This window comes from Diadema antillarum, unplaced genomic scaffold, assembly GCF_040938485.1.
Source record: "Diadema antillarum isolate AM-2024a unplaced genomic scaffold, OU_Dant_1.0 seq00000437_RagTag, whole genome shotgun sequence".
Classification (NCBI taxonomy): Eukaryota; Metazoa; Echinodermata; class Echinoidea; order Diadematoida; family Diadematidae; genus Diadema; species Diadema antillarum.
This window is the reverse complement of record NW_027271414.1, coordinates 571011-584893: the sequence shown is the minus strand read 5'-3', so window position 1 is coordinate 584893 and position 13883 is coordinate 571011. Positions and strand designations below refer to the sequence as shown.

At 36.5% G+C, this 13883-nt stretch overlaps 1 protein-coding gene across 1 annotated transcript in view; it reads right to left on the bottom strand.

The window, feature by feature from the left end:
• LOC139732572 (uncharacterized) overlaps nucleotides 1–13883 on the bottom strand; it is a 109876-nt gene that overhangs the window by 11533 nt on the left and 84460 nt on the right. The window contains exons 2-3 of the mRNA XM_071643425.1: nucleotides 11010–11113; nucleotides 6455–6706 (exon numbers count right to left, since the gene is read on the bottom strand). Coding sequence (XP_071499526.1) covers nucleotides 6455–6704 — 250 coding nt within the window. The 5' untranslated portion in view covers nucleotides 6705–6706; nucleotides 11010–11113. The remainder of the gene's footprint in view (nucleotides 1–6454; nucleotides 6707–11009; nucleotides 11114–13883) is intronic.

Here is a 13883-nt window from a genome sequence, read left to right as displayed (position 1 = left end):
TAAAACAAAAATCCGCCTTTAGTTAATTCCTCAAACTAGTTCTAAACTGTGAGTTAGGGATAGAACAACTAATGTACAGACTTAATTCAGTATAATCAATGCTAAATATTATTAGATATACTGAATAGATCTGATAAGAACTTCTTTCATACTAAGCTGTCAACAGTTATCATGGTTATGGTTTCTTGAAAAGAAATGGTGATATCTCTGCATGTTTTAGGCTTTGTTATAATTCTTTTTTTTACATGGTATGATGTTTTGTGATACAACCAACTTGCTCATATAAATCGAATGTGATATCTCTCCCAATGGTAAACAATACCATTGTGTGTTACGTCAAAGGTAAATCTCAACTTATAATTTAACATATCTTTTTAATCTTCTTATATTGCTGTCTGTTATATGTTTCTATACATCCGAACGATATTGTACTAGTGTAAACCATATCAAAAGTGTGTTCCTCTGAATCACACGAAGTTAAAGATTAAATAGGAACAACCACATTTTTTTTTTTGGGGGGGGGGTGGAACTCATTCCAGTGTTAAAAAAGAAATGCTTCTGTATCAAAGATAAGTTTGGTTTTTTTTACTTGTATGTTACTCTGCTGTTGTAGAAACGTGAATGATGATGGTACTATGTATAATAATGTCCATAGATCCGTATAAAATAGATGTCCTTGAAAGCACTTCTGATCCCAACTCCCTCCCCCCGAAAAATCCGACATGGCGGCAATTTCTCAAATTTGCTTTTTAATGTGTTGTGTGAAATTACTTTTCAGTATATTCTTCGAATAAAACTGTCCAAATTGATTTTTCGTGCTGTATATTCACATTTACAAATAAGCATGCTGAAACTGTATTTACTGTTATTAGATTTTTCTTACATTGTTTTTAGGCTGATTTCATGTGGGTTATATAGTGTCACAATTGATCTGAACTTATGTCACTGTTAGATGCTTTCCCATATTAGATATCAGGATCATTCGAGAATGAAAATGTTCATTTTCATTCATTTTAGAGTGACCTCAGGGATCACTCTAAGAGTGACGAGTGATCCCTAAGGTCACTCTAAAATGAGTGAAAATGAACATTTTCACTCAAAATTCACTCCAATTTCACTCTAAATTCACTGTTTTCTGTCATTCACTCCTTCAAAAGTGAATACTTCCACTCGATTTTTTTTTCTTTTTCAGAGAGTAGAATATCACTGGTCTTAAAAATGTCTCCATAAAAACCTAAGACGGTTTGTAATAGCATTACAATGTTTAAAATATGTAAAAACATATAAATAGATAGCACAACAGACAAAATTGTATCAAAATCGTGATAATACATTTAATTTGGGGCAATAAACTATGTCAACTTTGATGGCTGTCATCTTGATTTTTTTTTTTTAGTGGTTGATCTAAATTCTGCCTTAAAGGTAGGGAATCCCATTTGCATGCCTTAAATGAAGAGTTGTATAAATACAGTGGTATGTTGAAGAGAGTATCATTTTAGAAACTCCCATACAGTATTGAAAGTGGAAGGTAACATTTAGTACATTTTTTTGACCGTTAGATTTTGAATTGAATTTTTTTCGGGGCTCACCGTAAATTCCAGTACATTACTAGGCTACCTTTGCACACCCATGCACCGCATGTGTGTCCATCATGTATATTTTGTGAAGAAAGTTCATCAACACTTACAAACAGTTCTATATACATTCTTGCCACACACTCTATATGTTATTACATCAGCTCTTGTACTTTTAGATTTGTGTTTATAGATAACAAATACAGAAGACTGCAACAAAAAGGCTTAAGTGTGGCTGACACACAGAACTACTGAGTAGTTGAGTTTTGTGCATCATTCAAATTTTAGATAACTGTTGACTTCCAAATTTCTAAGCAGTGGCCTAAGCAAGTCCCCTGAGGTTCATATTTAATGTTTTGCTGCATTTTGGGAGGTCTGTAAAAGGTATCCCCTACCTTTAAGCTATATAACAAGATTGGTGCCAAGTTTCAAGCTACTACCTCTATTTGAAAAAAAAAAAATGCGTCATCTCATCTGCTTCAGAACAATCTACTTTGAAATAACAGCGAGCAGCGTCACCTAAGCTACCACTTGGCATGAAAAGTTAGTTTGCAGGCACAAACCCTTGCTCGTCAAAGAAAGAGTCTGCCTATGCCAAGACTACTACACGCACCACTGGCACTGCTACGCGCGCCAGTGCCCGTGGTGCGTGTAGTAGTCTTGACGCGCGCAGACTTTCTTATGACCAACAAGGTCTTGGTCACAACTAAAGTGCCCATTTTTACATAGTGAGTTTTCAAGTTTGAGACATTATTACTCCTGAACCAAAAATGGCACTGACCTCTTATTTTCTCCAAATATTAATTATATGACAAACAAAATTCCTGAAACGTTTCAAGATAATCCCTCAGTTATTTTCTGATTTATGCTGAATCAAGCATTTTTATGATTTTCCTTTTTTCAGAAAAATATCAAAAAATGAATGTTTTTTTCATTAAAATCTCAATCCAGTTTTCACAACAACCCACAAAAATGGTATCAACTTGTAAAAAATTTTATTCTCTTTCATATGATATCACATTTGTTGGAATCTGATGTTTCTATCGAATTCTATCATTCAAATAACAAATTCAATAATATGGCGGCCGTCTTGGACGCCATCTTGGATTTGGAGGCTTTCGCAACAAATTTTTTGAGGTAGACCAGTGGAATGTTGTTTGTTACAATAAAAACTTGAAAATAAGCATGGTCTACTTAGTTTGTAGAGAGAGTGCAACTAACTCGTTAAATAAGCGAGTTTTTGGGGTTTGGCCCTCCGGTTATATATAAGCTCTTTGCTAGCTACTAGTACCTTTTTGGCTCACGTGCATAGGTAGTGCGCTAGCTAGCTACCGTACCGGCCGCGGCGCAGCGCAGCGCGACTGCCAAGATGGCTACTTTGCAGCATCCGTTACCAGCTGTCATGGCAACAAAACTGTTTGGAGTTCAGTTGCCAGCATCTCACTGGAAGGTACTTTTTTGGAGCCGTTTGCAATATTTAACAAACTTTATAAGTATCTTGTCAGTGAGTGTTTCTGCCTCGCCTACGGGTGTGATTTCACGGAGCATGCGAATGATTTGCGAAGGTCGCGAATGAAAAAATCTAATATTCGTAAAAGTTTTTCTCCGAATGTGTTCCGACAATGAAGCTGAAAACCATTCTTGCGCAATTTGTGCGAAGTTCTCACGTCGTATGTGCGAATGTCGTGTGTATCATTGCCAAAGTACAACATGTTACGTACACGAAGAACACGCGACGGAAATGCGAACAACGCAATTTTTTCAACAATCATCATGGGGAGAAAATGTACTCAGGGAGAGGTCTGAGCTGTCTTGAGTTGAAATTTTTTTTTCCTGTATTTTTCCTTTCTTTTTTTTTCTAATTTCTCTATTGTGTGCGTGCCTAGAGTTTTTTTAGGACCTATCTCCACTAGTAAACCATTTGATTTTTTTTTGCAGTTTCTCCAAAACATAATCTCGAGTTTTAAATGTAATTTTGGCATACTTTAGATTCATTTTGAGTGTATTCTGCGATTTTTTTGTACATAAAACATATCTTTCTCTTTGCTAGTCTTTAATTTCTTTTTTTACTAGAAAGTTGCTAATAAATGTTTAATGTTAAGATGTATGCTACGATTTTGATTTGTAGAAAACGTAGGTACTGCATACATCCGCCAAGCATGCGCTAAATGTTCTTGAGAATGTCTTAAAAGGTACGCGCAACAGTTTGCGGTTACGTCGTAAATGATTGGAAAAACTTCGCAAATTTCGCGAAACATACGCGAGACATTCTCCAAAGTTTCGGGGTCTGTTTGGGATTTCACGAGCATTTTGCGAACATCGCGCGTGTCTTGCGAAGGTCTTGCGCATGTGACGAGGCTTTAAAAACACTTTCGAGAACGAATCACGAGCAAATCACGACCAAGTGTGCGGAAAAAGTTCGCAAAAAATTTCAGAATTTCTTGAAATTCTCGCCGAAGTAAAAACGACATTCGCGAACAATGACGACGCTTCCGAACCCTCACGTTCGTTTGGCGATCTTTTGCAGACTAAAATACGAATGCAGGATTTTGCCATTCACGTCCTTCGCAAATAATTCGCGCGCTCCGTGAAATCACACCTTACCGTTCCCTGGCAAGATGTAAATTTGAATGAATTCCTTGGAGTTTTGAGTGCATTAAACTTGCGCCACATCCTGTACTAAGTTGAACTAGAACTCGAAGTATTGCCAGAAGGATGAGTGTACGAGATGCCCTGCCAAAGTTACAAAATTGCATGGGTAAAAAGGTATTAAAAAAAAAAATAAAAACGACCTACCGACCCTCTTGGGTTTTGGCAATTAAGGGCAAACAAACAATTTTTTTGGCCTAATAAAGGACATAAATCAGGAGAAAGGAACAGTACAGTGTGCCCAGTGTAATAGCTTACCGATTTGCATGATTGTTACTATTGTCACTGAAATTATTATTATTATTATTATTATTATAATTATCATTATTATTATCATTATTATTATAATCATTATTATCATTATCACTAATTATTATTGTCATTATCATTATTATTATTATTATTATTAGTAGTAGTAGTAGCAGTAGTAGTATTACCAGTATAAATACCATCATTATCACTTATGTTATTACATGAATACAATACATTGTAACAAACAAAATAGGCCTACAAACAAATAACACGCCGTTTTGTCAATGTTACCGCGTCATTTTTGAAAAGGTATTTCAGAAACATTATTTTTTCCCCATGATAAAATATTTACAAACATATGAAAAATCCCCCACGGCTTAGCCCGATTGTTTGTTTGTTTTTGTTTTTCATTCCCTGTGATTGAGCGTTGAGTCTTGTTGAGCAGCTGTATACTACCTAAAAGATGATGATCGTGCGTGCGCCACCAACGACGAAGTCGTGGTGCGAAGGAGCAGCCTGCTATAAATAGCGACCAAGATATTACTTCGCCTTGGCTAATGATACCGCTATTGATGACTAGTTACGCAGGCAAATGGAGGATAAATGATTCCTTGACGTGTGGAAGTGATTAGCTGGAGGAAGAAATTAGAACGTGGGATCTTTTCCAGGGCCCCGGAGGAGCAATATTATGCCCAGAACGGCTGATTGAGCTCGTTAAGAAGCACCTTACGCTTGGGATAGTTCTGAACTGTCGTCACCCGGTCTCGGCGTTAGAGATTGACCATTTTTAGACTGTTGAATACGAGGTGTATGCACCGTACTTGGCCACATTAAATAAACGTGGGTAAACAAACTCAGATGATGAATTCACGCACATACACACACATACCCACACACGCACACCCCCCAACACACACACAAACACAAACACAACAACAACAACGACGACGACGACGATGACGACGACAACAACAATATAAAGATATGGTAACTTTCGATCGAAAACAAAGTGAAAGGGGTATAAAAGTTTTGTTCTTTTATAATAGACTAATTTCATTACTTTTGCTGACCATATTTCGGTTTACCTTTCATTTCATTTCATTTTTATTTCATTTCCGACCAAAGCGTATAATATGACAATTTCATATAAACAAATTAAGTACAATGTAACTTTTACATTTCCAAATGAAATTTAGATATACGTCATTTTGTTTACATGAATCAATAAACATACTAGTTGAAGAAATACATGTACTTTTACCTTCTTTACTTTTACCTTTACTTTTACCTTCTTGTCGCACTGAATTCAAAGGATTGCATCTCGTAAACATCACCAGTGATCACTTCAAAACGAAAGATCCAATATCAATAATTCCGGATTTAAGTCTGTTTGTTTGTTTGTTCCTGGAAGTTGAAATATCGTTTTTTTTGTTCATTGCTTTTGATGGTTTTGCTTACTTGTTTTCGGGTGTCATCACTGAATAAAAATCTAATAAAGGAAAATTGTCAAAATACTTTTATAGTTCTATATATACAACCATAACTAGCATGACAAGGGGGCTTCCGAAACAAGAAGAAAAGATTCTTCAAAGATTTATGCAATAAGTCAGATGCATCGCTACGTCAGTGCATGAACTAATCATTGTTATTCTTATACTGAAGTTCCCCTGCTATGGCTCAAATACACATTAAACATAAAAACAGCACACAAACCAAACAGGGCCCTGTTTTATGAAGAGTTATAATTGATTATAATAGTAATACTGTAGTTGATTTCGATTGTAAGTCTGTGGCAGTCTGTGTGGTAAAGAAATTTATAATCGATTATATCTTTTGATGAAGCGGGCCCTTTTTTGGTCTATAGCCCCGAAAGTTGGTGGGAAACAAAATATAAAAAGGGCGAATGAAACCTTCATTTGATATTTAGAAGGGTTTGCAGAATTTGCCGATATCTCGTCACTATCTCCAATTTCGATTACCTTTCGGCTCCGTGGAGCTCGGTTCGACGTCGTCCACCTTCGAGGAGCTGCCGGCGTGGGCCTCGACGTCGGCGTCGGCTCGCTCCGCTTCCAACTGGATGGGCGGGGAGGGGAGCACGTTGTGGAAGTTCCTGGTGCACTCGGTCCCGTCGTCTACAGCCTTGAGCTCCGGCAGGGGTTTCGACTGCGTCTCGTTACGGATGGGTTCAACAGCGGCGGTGGATCTCTGCGTAGAGCACACTGTTCCCATACCTGGAAGGTGAGAGTTTTAAGTCAATTTTAGAGGGGCATTCCAGACGATTTTCATAATTTCACATCATGTACTACATTGATGAACAGCTCCATGTATAGATTTGTGGAATTTATTGTACTTCTTGAGCAGAGAAACGATACTTTGAAAAACCTTAAAACAAATTACACTGAACAAGGATGATGACATAGAAGGCTCACATATTTCAAATGTAGTAGTGTAATTCCATTACAAACCGCTTGATTGACAAGTTCACCTGTGTAGAATGTATGCATACCTTCTTTTTTTGTTCTGTTTCCTTGAGCCCCAACTCTTACATTCTTATGGAGGCTGCATGTCATCATCCTTGTTCATTTGAATTTGTTATAAATTTTGAATACATTCTTATTCCTCATCCCAATCACTATCAATTCTGAAACTCTGTACTCAGTATAAGCAATTTATCATTGTTCAAATGTAAAAATCTGAAAATCATCAGGAGGTCTCCTTTTTCTCTTTTAAAGCAATTTTTAAGGTTCAGATCAACTTAAGATTATGGTTTGCTGTGTATGTCTTCATTGATTTTTAAACTTCCAATTGAAAACTATAATCTTTAATACTTTTTATGCAACCATTAATATAATAGATTAAATAAGTGACGATGGTATTTGTCTCTAAATTTAGATAACAATAATTCAAGTGGATTATGAAAGTACTAAATAAAACTGAACAGGAAAACCAGTGGCATACCATAACAAAATGAATCTCCTCGCAATTATTGAGCAAATCTATGCGTAGGTTCTCGGGCATAATAATAAATACTTCGCATTTCCCTAGCTTTGATGTTCCATACTCTAAGCCGCTCTTCCATAGAGTTCGGATATGGAAACAACAGAATAGGTACTTGATTTCAACAATTCTGTAGCTGTATTTGATAGTAGTGTGGTACGGAACAAACACTTCCCGTTTGTTTGTTTTTTTAAGTCTCCCTATTATCAATACCCCAGGACTGAAAAATGAAGATATAGTAGGTCATAAAAAGTTAACATTTAACCGACATGGGCAAATTTGTGTGTAATTTTCTTCGCCAGGTTTAGCACTTGGACTTTAAATCTGTCGGATTAAGTATTAGATATTGGCCAATGCGTACTTCTGCGTGCTTGAATAGTATTTTAAAGTTGAAGATGCACATTTTTTATGCCTCCGCCACGAAGTGGTGCCGGAGGCATTATGTTTTCGGGTTGTCCGTCCGTCCGTCCTTCCGTCCGTCATTCCGTTCGTCCGTCCTTCCGTCCGTCCGTAATGAATTTTGTGGACAGCGTAACTAAAAAACCTTTTGAGATGTCCTAATGAAACTTGGTATGTATTTGTATTAGGGGGTGAAGTTGTGCCTATCAACTTTTGGGTGCAAATGCTTAAGGTCAAAGGTCAAAAGTCAAGGTCAAATACATAAAATTTCACTATTTCCACCATATCTATGCAATGCCTGAAGATATTTTCTTGAAACTTAGTGTATACATGTATTACCCAATTAAGATTCTCTGGTGAAAGTTTAGCGTCATGAGGTCAAAGGTCAAAAGGTCAAGTAAAAATATTAAAACTTCACTTTTTTCTCCGTACCTTGGAAATTGTTCAAGGTATCTTCATGTGTATACATGTACTGACTGGCAGTGATTATCTAGAGAATTCATGGGGTCAAAGGTCAGGGGTCAAAGGTCAAGGGCAACACTTTAAAATTTTACTATTTCCCTCATGTTTATGCAATGCCAGCAGGATTATTTTTTTTTTTTTACACTTGGTGTATGCATGTATAACCTAATAGAGATTCTCTGGAATTTTTTTTTTCCTTTTTTTTTGCCTCAAAGGTCAAGAGGTCATAGATCAAGTGAAAGTGCTGAACTAACTTTTTTCTCCATATCTCGGAAGTGGCTCAAGTTATCTTGAAACTTACTACATATTTGTGCATGTTCTGCCTGACAGTAATTATCTTATGAATTTTAGGGTTAAAGGCCAGATGAACAATTTACTATTAAATACAGAAATTGCACTTTTTCTCCATACCTTGAAAATTACTCAATGCATAAACGTATGAATGGGTCAAAGTCAAGTTAAAGTCCTTAAATCCGCAAATACATGCTCTCCTATTCATCCAATTAAACCTGCAATTTTTTGTAGGTCAAGGAAGTTGAACATTCAACACATTTGTGACAAACTTCCTTGTCATGTTAATATTTTGCCAATTTTGTGAAAATGTAATCACACATTGTCCACATGTACTATCTAGACCTATTAGGAGAATCATGCATTATGGCGGAGGCATACCAGTCGCCACAGCGACATTTCTAGTTTTTACCTATTTTTCCTCACGTTTCTTGTTCTCTACATACTGAATAACTGTGCCGCAATTTTGTTTGTTGTGATTGAGGAAAGATGCATACCTAAATAGAAGTGCTGTCTTTTGTCAAAGGAATTTCTTAACACCTGTGTTTGAGCGCATAACTTCTCGGCGGCACGGAGCATGGTATTGGACAAAAATAAATTCTGTGTCTTCTCCTTCTCTGATACACCTGCCATGTTTGCGACGCCATATTGTTGCCAAGCTGTAATGACTATTCATGGTTCATACCCAGGTGCATGCCACCTGAGACGACAGGTGCACGGACCTACTATACGTACACAGATCGATACCGTTGGAATGTGCACGTTGTTTAATACTATGCCATGACTATACATTCGCACTTTATACAGCATGGCATGCACACAAACAAACAAACAACATACATACACGCACGCACGCTAACAGGTGCATTTCAACAAAATAAAGAATATCTATTTGTACACACTACATGCATGTCACACACTTCATACACAAACAAAGTGACAAAGCAGCGACTTTTGCTCACATTCCTAGCGTGCATTTTAATGTCGCGAATTTCGCGAGAGTCAAGATTTGCGAAATTAAAATGGACGTGAAAGTTCTTGTCTACACTATACGCATTGAATGTTAGAGGCAATTCGCGAAAATTTCATACAGCGAAAATATCGTGTTTTACAGTACATTTTGCACTAACCCTCAGGCAGGCCTATACTGGTCATGTATTAGACGTATCTTTACATTTACATGTGAATCTAATGATGCGTTAACTAATTTGGGGTTCTTTGTTTTTTAGATATGGTTTGTGATTGTGATTCTTTGTTTCATCTGGTGTATGCACATACGTGAAAAAAGTAGAGTACTGAGGCGTCAAACATAAACTACGTAAAATTTATTATAACTATTACTCCAGCTGCTTCTATCATAATCATTACTACTACTACTACAACGACTATCTATATTTCTACAACATCTACTAAAAATGGCAGTTTTGTCATTTTCGCATATAGAAATATTTTTAAACCTCTCCTTTCGCCCTCTTCAGCCGTGTCAGCTTCTTCTAGACAAAAAGTCTTCTTATCTTATAAAATATCAATACAATGTTTTTCCTTCACGTAGGAACAAAAACAATTTGATCTCAAGCGATTTGGGCTAAGTCTTTGTCTACGATGACCTGGTTGTTTAAATCTCCTACCTCAAAATTGTTGATATTATTTTTTTGTTGTTTATTAATGATTATTATAAGACCAGTGTGATGTAATAAACACTTTTCATAATATTTAGAAGTTACTTTTCTTTTCCGAACTGTGAACAGGCTTTGGTATCCTTTTATTCATTGTGTTCTGTCCCCACAAAAGACGTGCATAGTAGACGTAGAACATCGATTTTCGGATAAATTGGTTTTGCCTATATTGTTTCTAAATCCATTTTGCTTGTAAATGATATATCATTCGTCCTATTTCGAACAACCTACCAGAGACGAGTTAAGAAAACTAGCTATCTGTCAAATTCAAATCAAATTTTGAACCAAAAAACAAAAACAAAACAAAACACGGTTTACAGTTTGGTTTATCAATGGATTGTGGTTAAGATGCCGTGATATGCTTGTAAAAGATTAAGTGTCATTGCTAACTTATTTAAGCAATCACTAACTCACTCACTCACTCACTCAATCAATCAATCAATCAATCAATCAATCAATCAATCAATCAATCAATCAATCAATCAATCAATCAATCAATCAATCAATCACTTCATAAATCAATCATTTATACGTGAATTCAAAATACCAGAGTAACCATGTGGAGCGGCATACCTTATGAGAACAAATACCGGTTTCAAACCATGCATTCAAACCATTTTTTAATAAAAACGACCTTTTTAAAATTCTATCAACTTAATTGTTTCATTATAAAGTGGACGCGGAAAGTATCAAAAGCTATGACCCTTACCTTCTAAAGCGCCAAGACTCAGTGGCTAAAAGACATTATACACTAGGTACTGGTCTGTTGAAAAGTATCCCTTTGGTTGGTTAGTCCACTGAGGTCGGCGATGGCTGCAGAAAATGTGAAAGTGATGTTGAAGACAAAAAGTAAGCATTGACGGCTGCTGTTTTAGTGCAAAAAATTCAGGAGTAAAAAAAAGTACTTATCTTTAACAATTTTCGTAATTTTCACTTGTGAAGATACGCGTAATTAATTACAGATAATAATGATGATAAGAAATAGGTAAACAAGAATGTTGGGAATTAGTACACCAACAAAAATAATGATAATGATGTTTGTAAAAAAATGTTGTTTTTATAACCAAATAATAAAGAAAAACTAAATAATAATTTTTGATAATCACGAATCTATTGTCGAATCGGTGATTGTCAAATCCTCTAAAAGAAACATTTGACTCCATACTCGATTTGACTCTTCGGAGAGAAAGGAAATATAACACACTGATTTATCCGCTTACTTGGCATTTATATATACCGAGGAAAACTTAGTATTCGTCATTAAGGAGTTCAGTATGGAAAATGTTGCCAACACACACAAAGATGTTTTCCCTATTGACCTAGAAAACGACGATTGGCGGCGCTGTTCATTTGCACAGTTTCGCGCAAGACAATCTGATCAGCCATGCCTTTTACCACATTGAAACTTCGCTAAGCCGAAAGAAATTCATCGTAAACTCATTTCATAAAACTTTTAAAATCATGAGATTATATATACGGATACAGATCAGACACTGCCCATGTCTGTGAGTGTTGTGGTCACGTATATGAGATCAGTGGACAGTAGCTGTCGAGCCGTCATCTGTGCATTAAGGCAGTTAGGCAGTTTTCAAAGTGCGCCATCTAGCGTTGTGGGGGTTTTAAGACGGCTATTCCCCTGGATTCGATTCTGTCTTGATTTGGGGATCTCTCAATAGCCTGCTGTAATGATGAAAGTATGCCTGGAGGGTGTTTTACAAAGAATTTAAGTCGAACTTAAAAATTGAAAATTGATTAAAAATTATGGTATGCTTTGTGTGTCTTCAATGTAGCTCAACTTTCTAATGAAAATGAAGATTTTGGAGACTTTTTTTTTTCATTTAGCCATTGAAATACAAAATAGAATAAATAACGATGGAATTATTCTATAGACATCATATTAATGATAATTTGAAGTGGGTGGTGATTTGGCAAATGAAATTGAACAGGGAAACCAGTGGCATACCATAATTTTTAGTCAATCTTAAATTTTAAGTTCGACTTAAATTCTTCGTGAAACACCCCCTTGGTGCATGTGCTGTCTATGCATGTACGGAGTAAGTCGTGACCACGTGTCTATGTTTTTTTTTTTTGTGTGTGTTTGGTATCTATTAAGTGTCATCGCGTGGTTGTTTGTAGGTATGCATACTACACTAACGTGTCCACATTACTCTATGTGCGAGAAATGACACATTTTTTTTTTTGCCTGTAGTTTTTTTTTTCTTGCTCGTTTGTTCTAAGTGAGTATGTGTGTGTGTTTCCATGTGATGTTGAGCGACTATTTTGTTCAGTCATAAGTTAAGTGACATAACATTACAATAAGTCGCAAGCGCGTCCCCCACACACTCTCCCTCTCTATCCTTTTTCCAATCTCTTCTCCCCCCCTCCCCCTCTCTGTCTATCTGTTTGACTCCTCAATCTCATCAAATTTTGATCCCTGCATGTCTTGTGTAAAATACTTCAGCTCATACTTGTCAGTTCTTTCCTCACTTCAAATCTTATTTACTACCGATATATAGGATCACCCAGTGATGCTGTTACCATGGTAACGCACTGCCTTCGGGGATGATCAGGGAATGATTGTAACTGCGAGGCTCCGGGAAGTCAGGGAGAGAACGCTGTGTTCAGACATGATATAGATCAAGGTCGTTTTATATATACCCCCATCATCCATGAACGTTGACAGGATTGGAAGCATGCGAGCTCGGAAAAATTAAGCTAACTGGATGACGATTTCTGCATGCTTGGGTGCAATCTGGCCTTCCTTCGTGCAACAGCTCAACGTAACTCGAGTGAGGAAAATATCTCTCTCCATCTTCCCATATCTCACTGTCTCTGTCTGTCTGTCTGTCTCTCTCTCTCTTTTGCATGCATACATACATGTACATATTACACACACGAAGGATACATATACAATGAAATAATACTTAAGGGATCGTATACATTGTAGTATTGGTTAAGGTAAGGATTCCGCTTTAAACTTCTTGCGAGATACTCAGAAACCACTTTGTGAAATGTCAAAAAGCATACCATTCTAAGCGGAATTCAAAGTTTATTTGATGAAAATCGGTTTTGGAATGGCTGAGATAACCAAAAACAAAGTAAAACAAATTGCTCGTAATAAAAGGTGGGCCCCACCTTTTATAAGGATCGCTTTGTTTTGGATATTTCAATCATTTCAAAACCAGTTTTCATCAAACAAACTTTGAATTCCTCTTAGAATTATAACATATTATGTTGTTTCATATTCTACAAGAGGTTTCTCATTATCTCCAAAAATCATCATAAAAAATTGGAAACCTAAAGTCCCATCCCACAACATGTCACTTACTTTTAAAAAGCCATCTATTGCCGCATAAACAACTCCTAAAACTTAGAATATAAAACTTGAAAAATGAGGGCTACTGGAATATAAGATCGGTGTGATCTTGAAAGTTTCCCTTAGTTCGTCAGAGTTGGCACTATGTTGTTGTTGTTGTTATATAGAAAGAAAGAAGAGAGAGAAAAATGGGGCCCTATACAAATAATTAGCCCCAAATTGGCACTATGCATCCAACGAAGAAGGGCAGGGACGAATGTCCTGTGG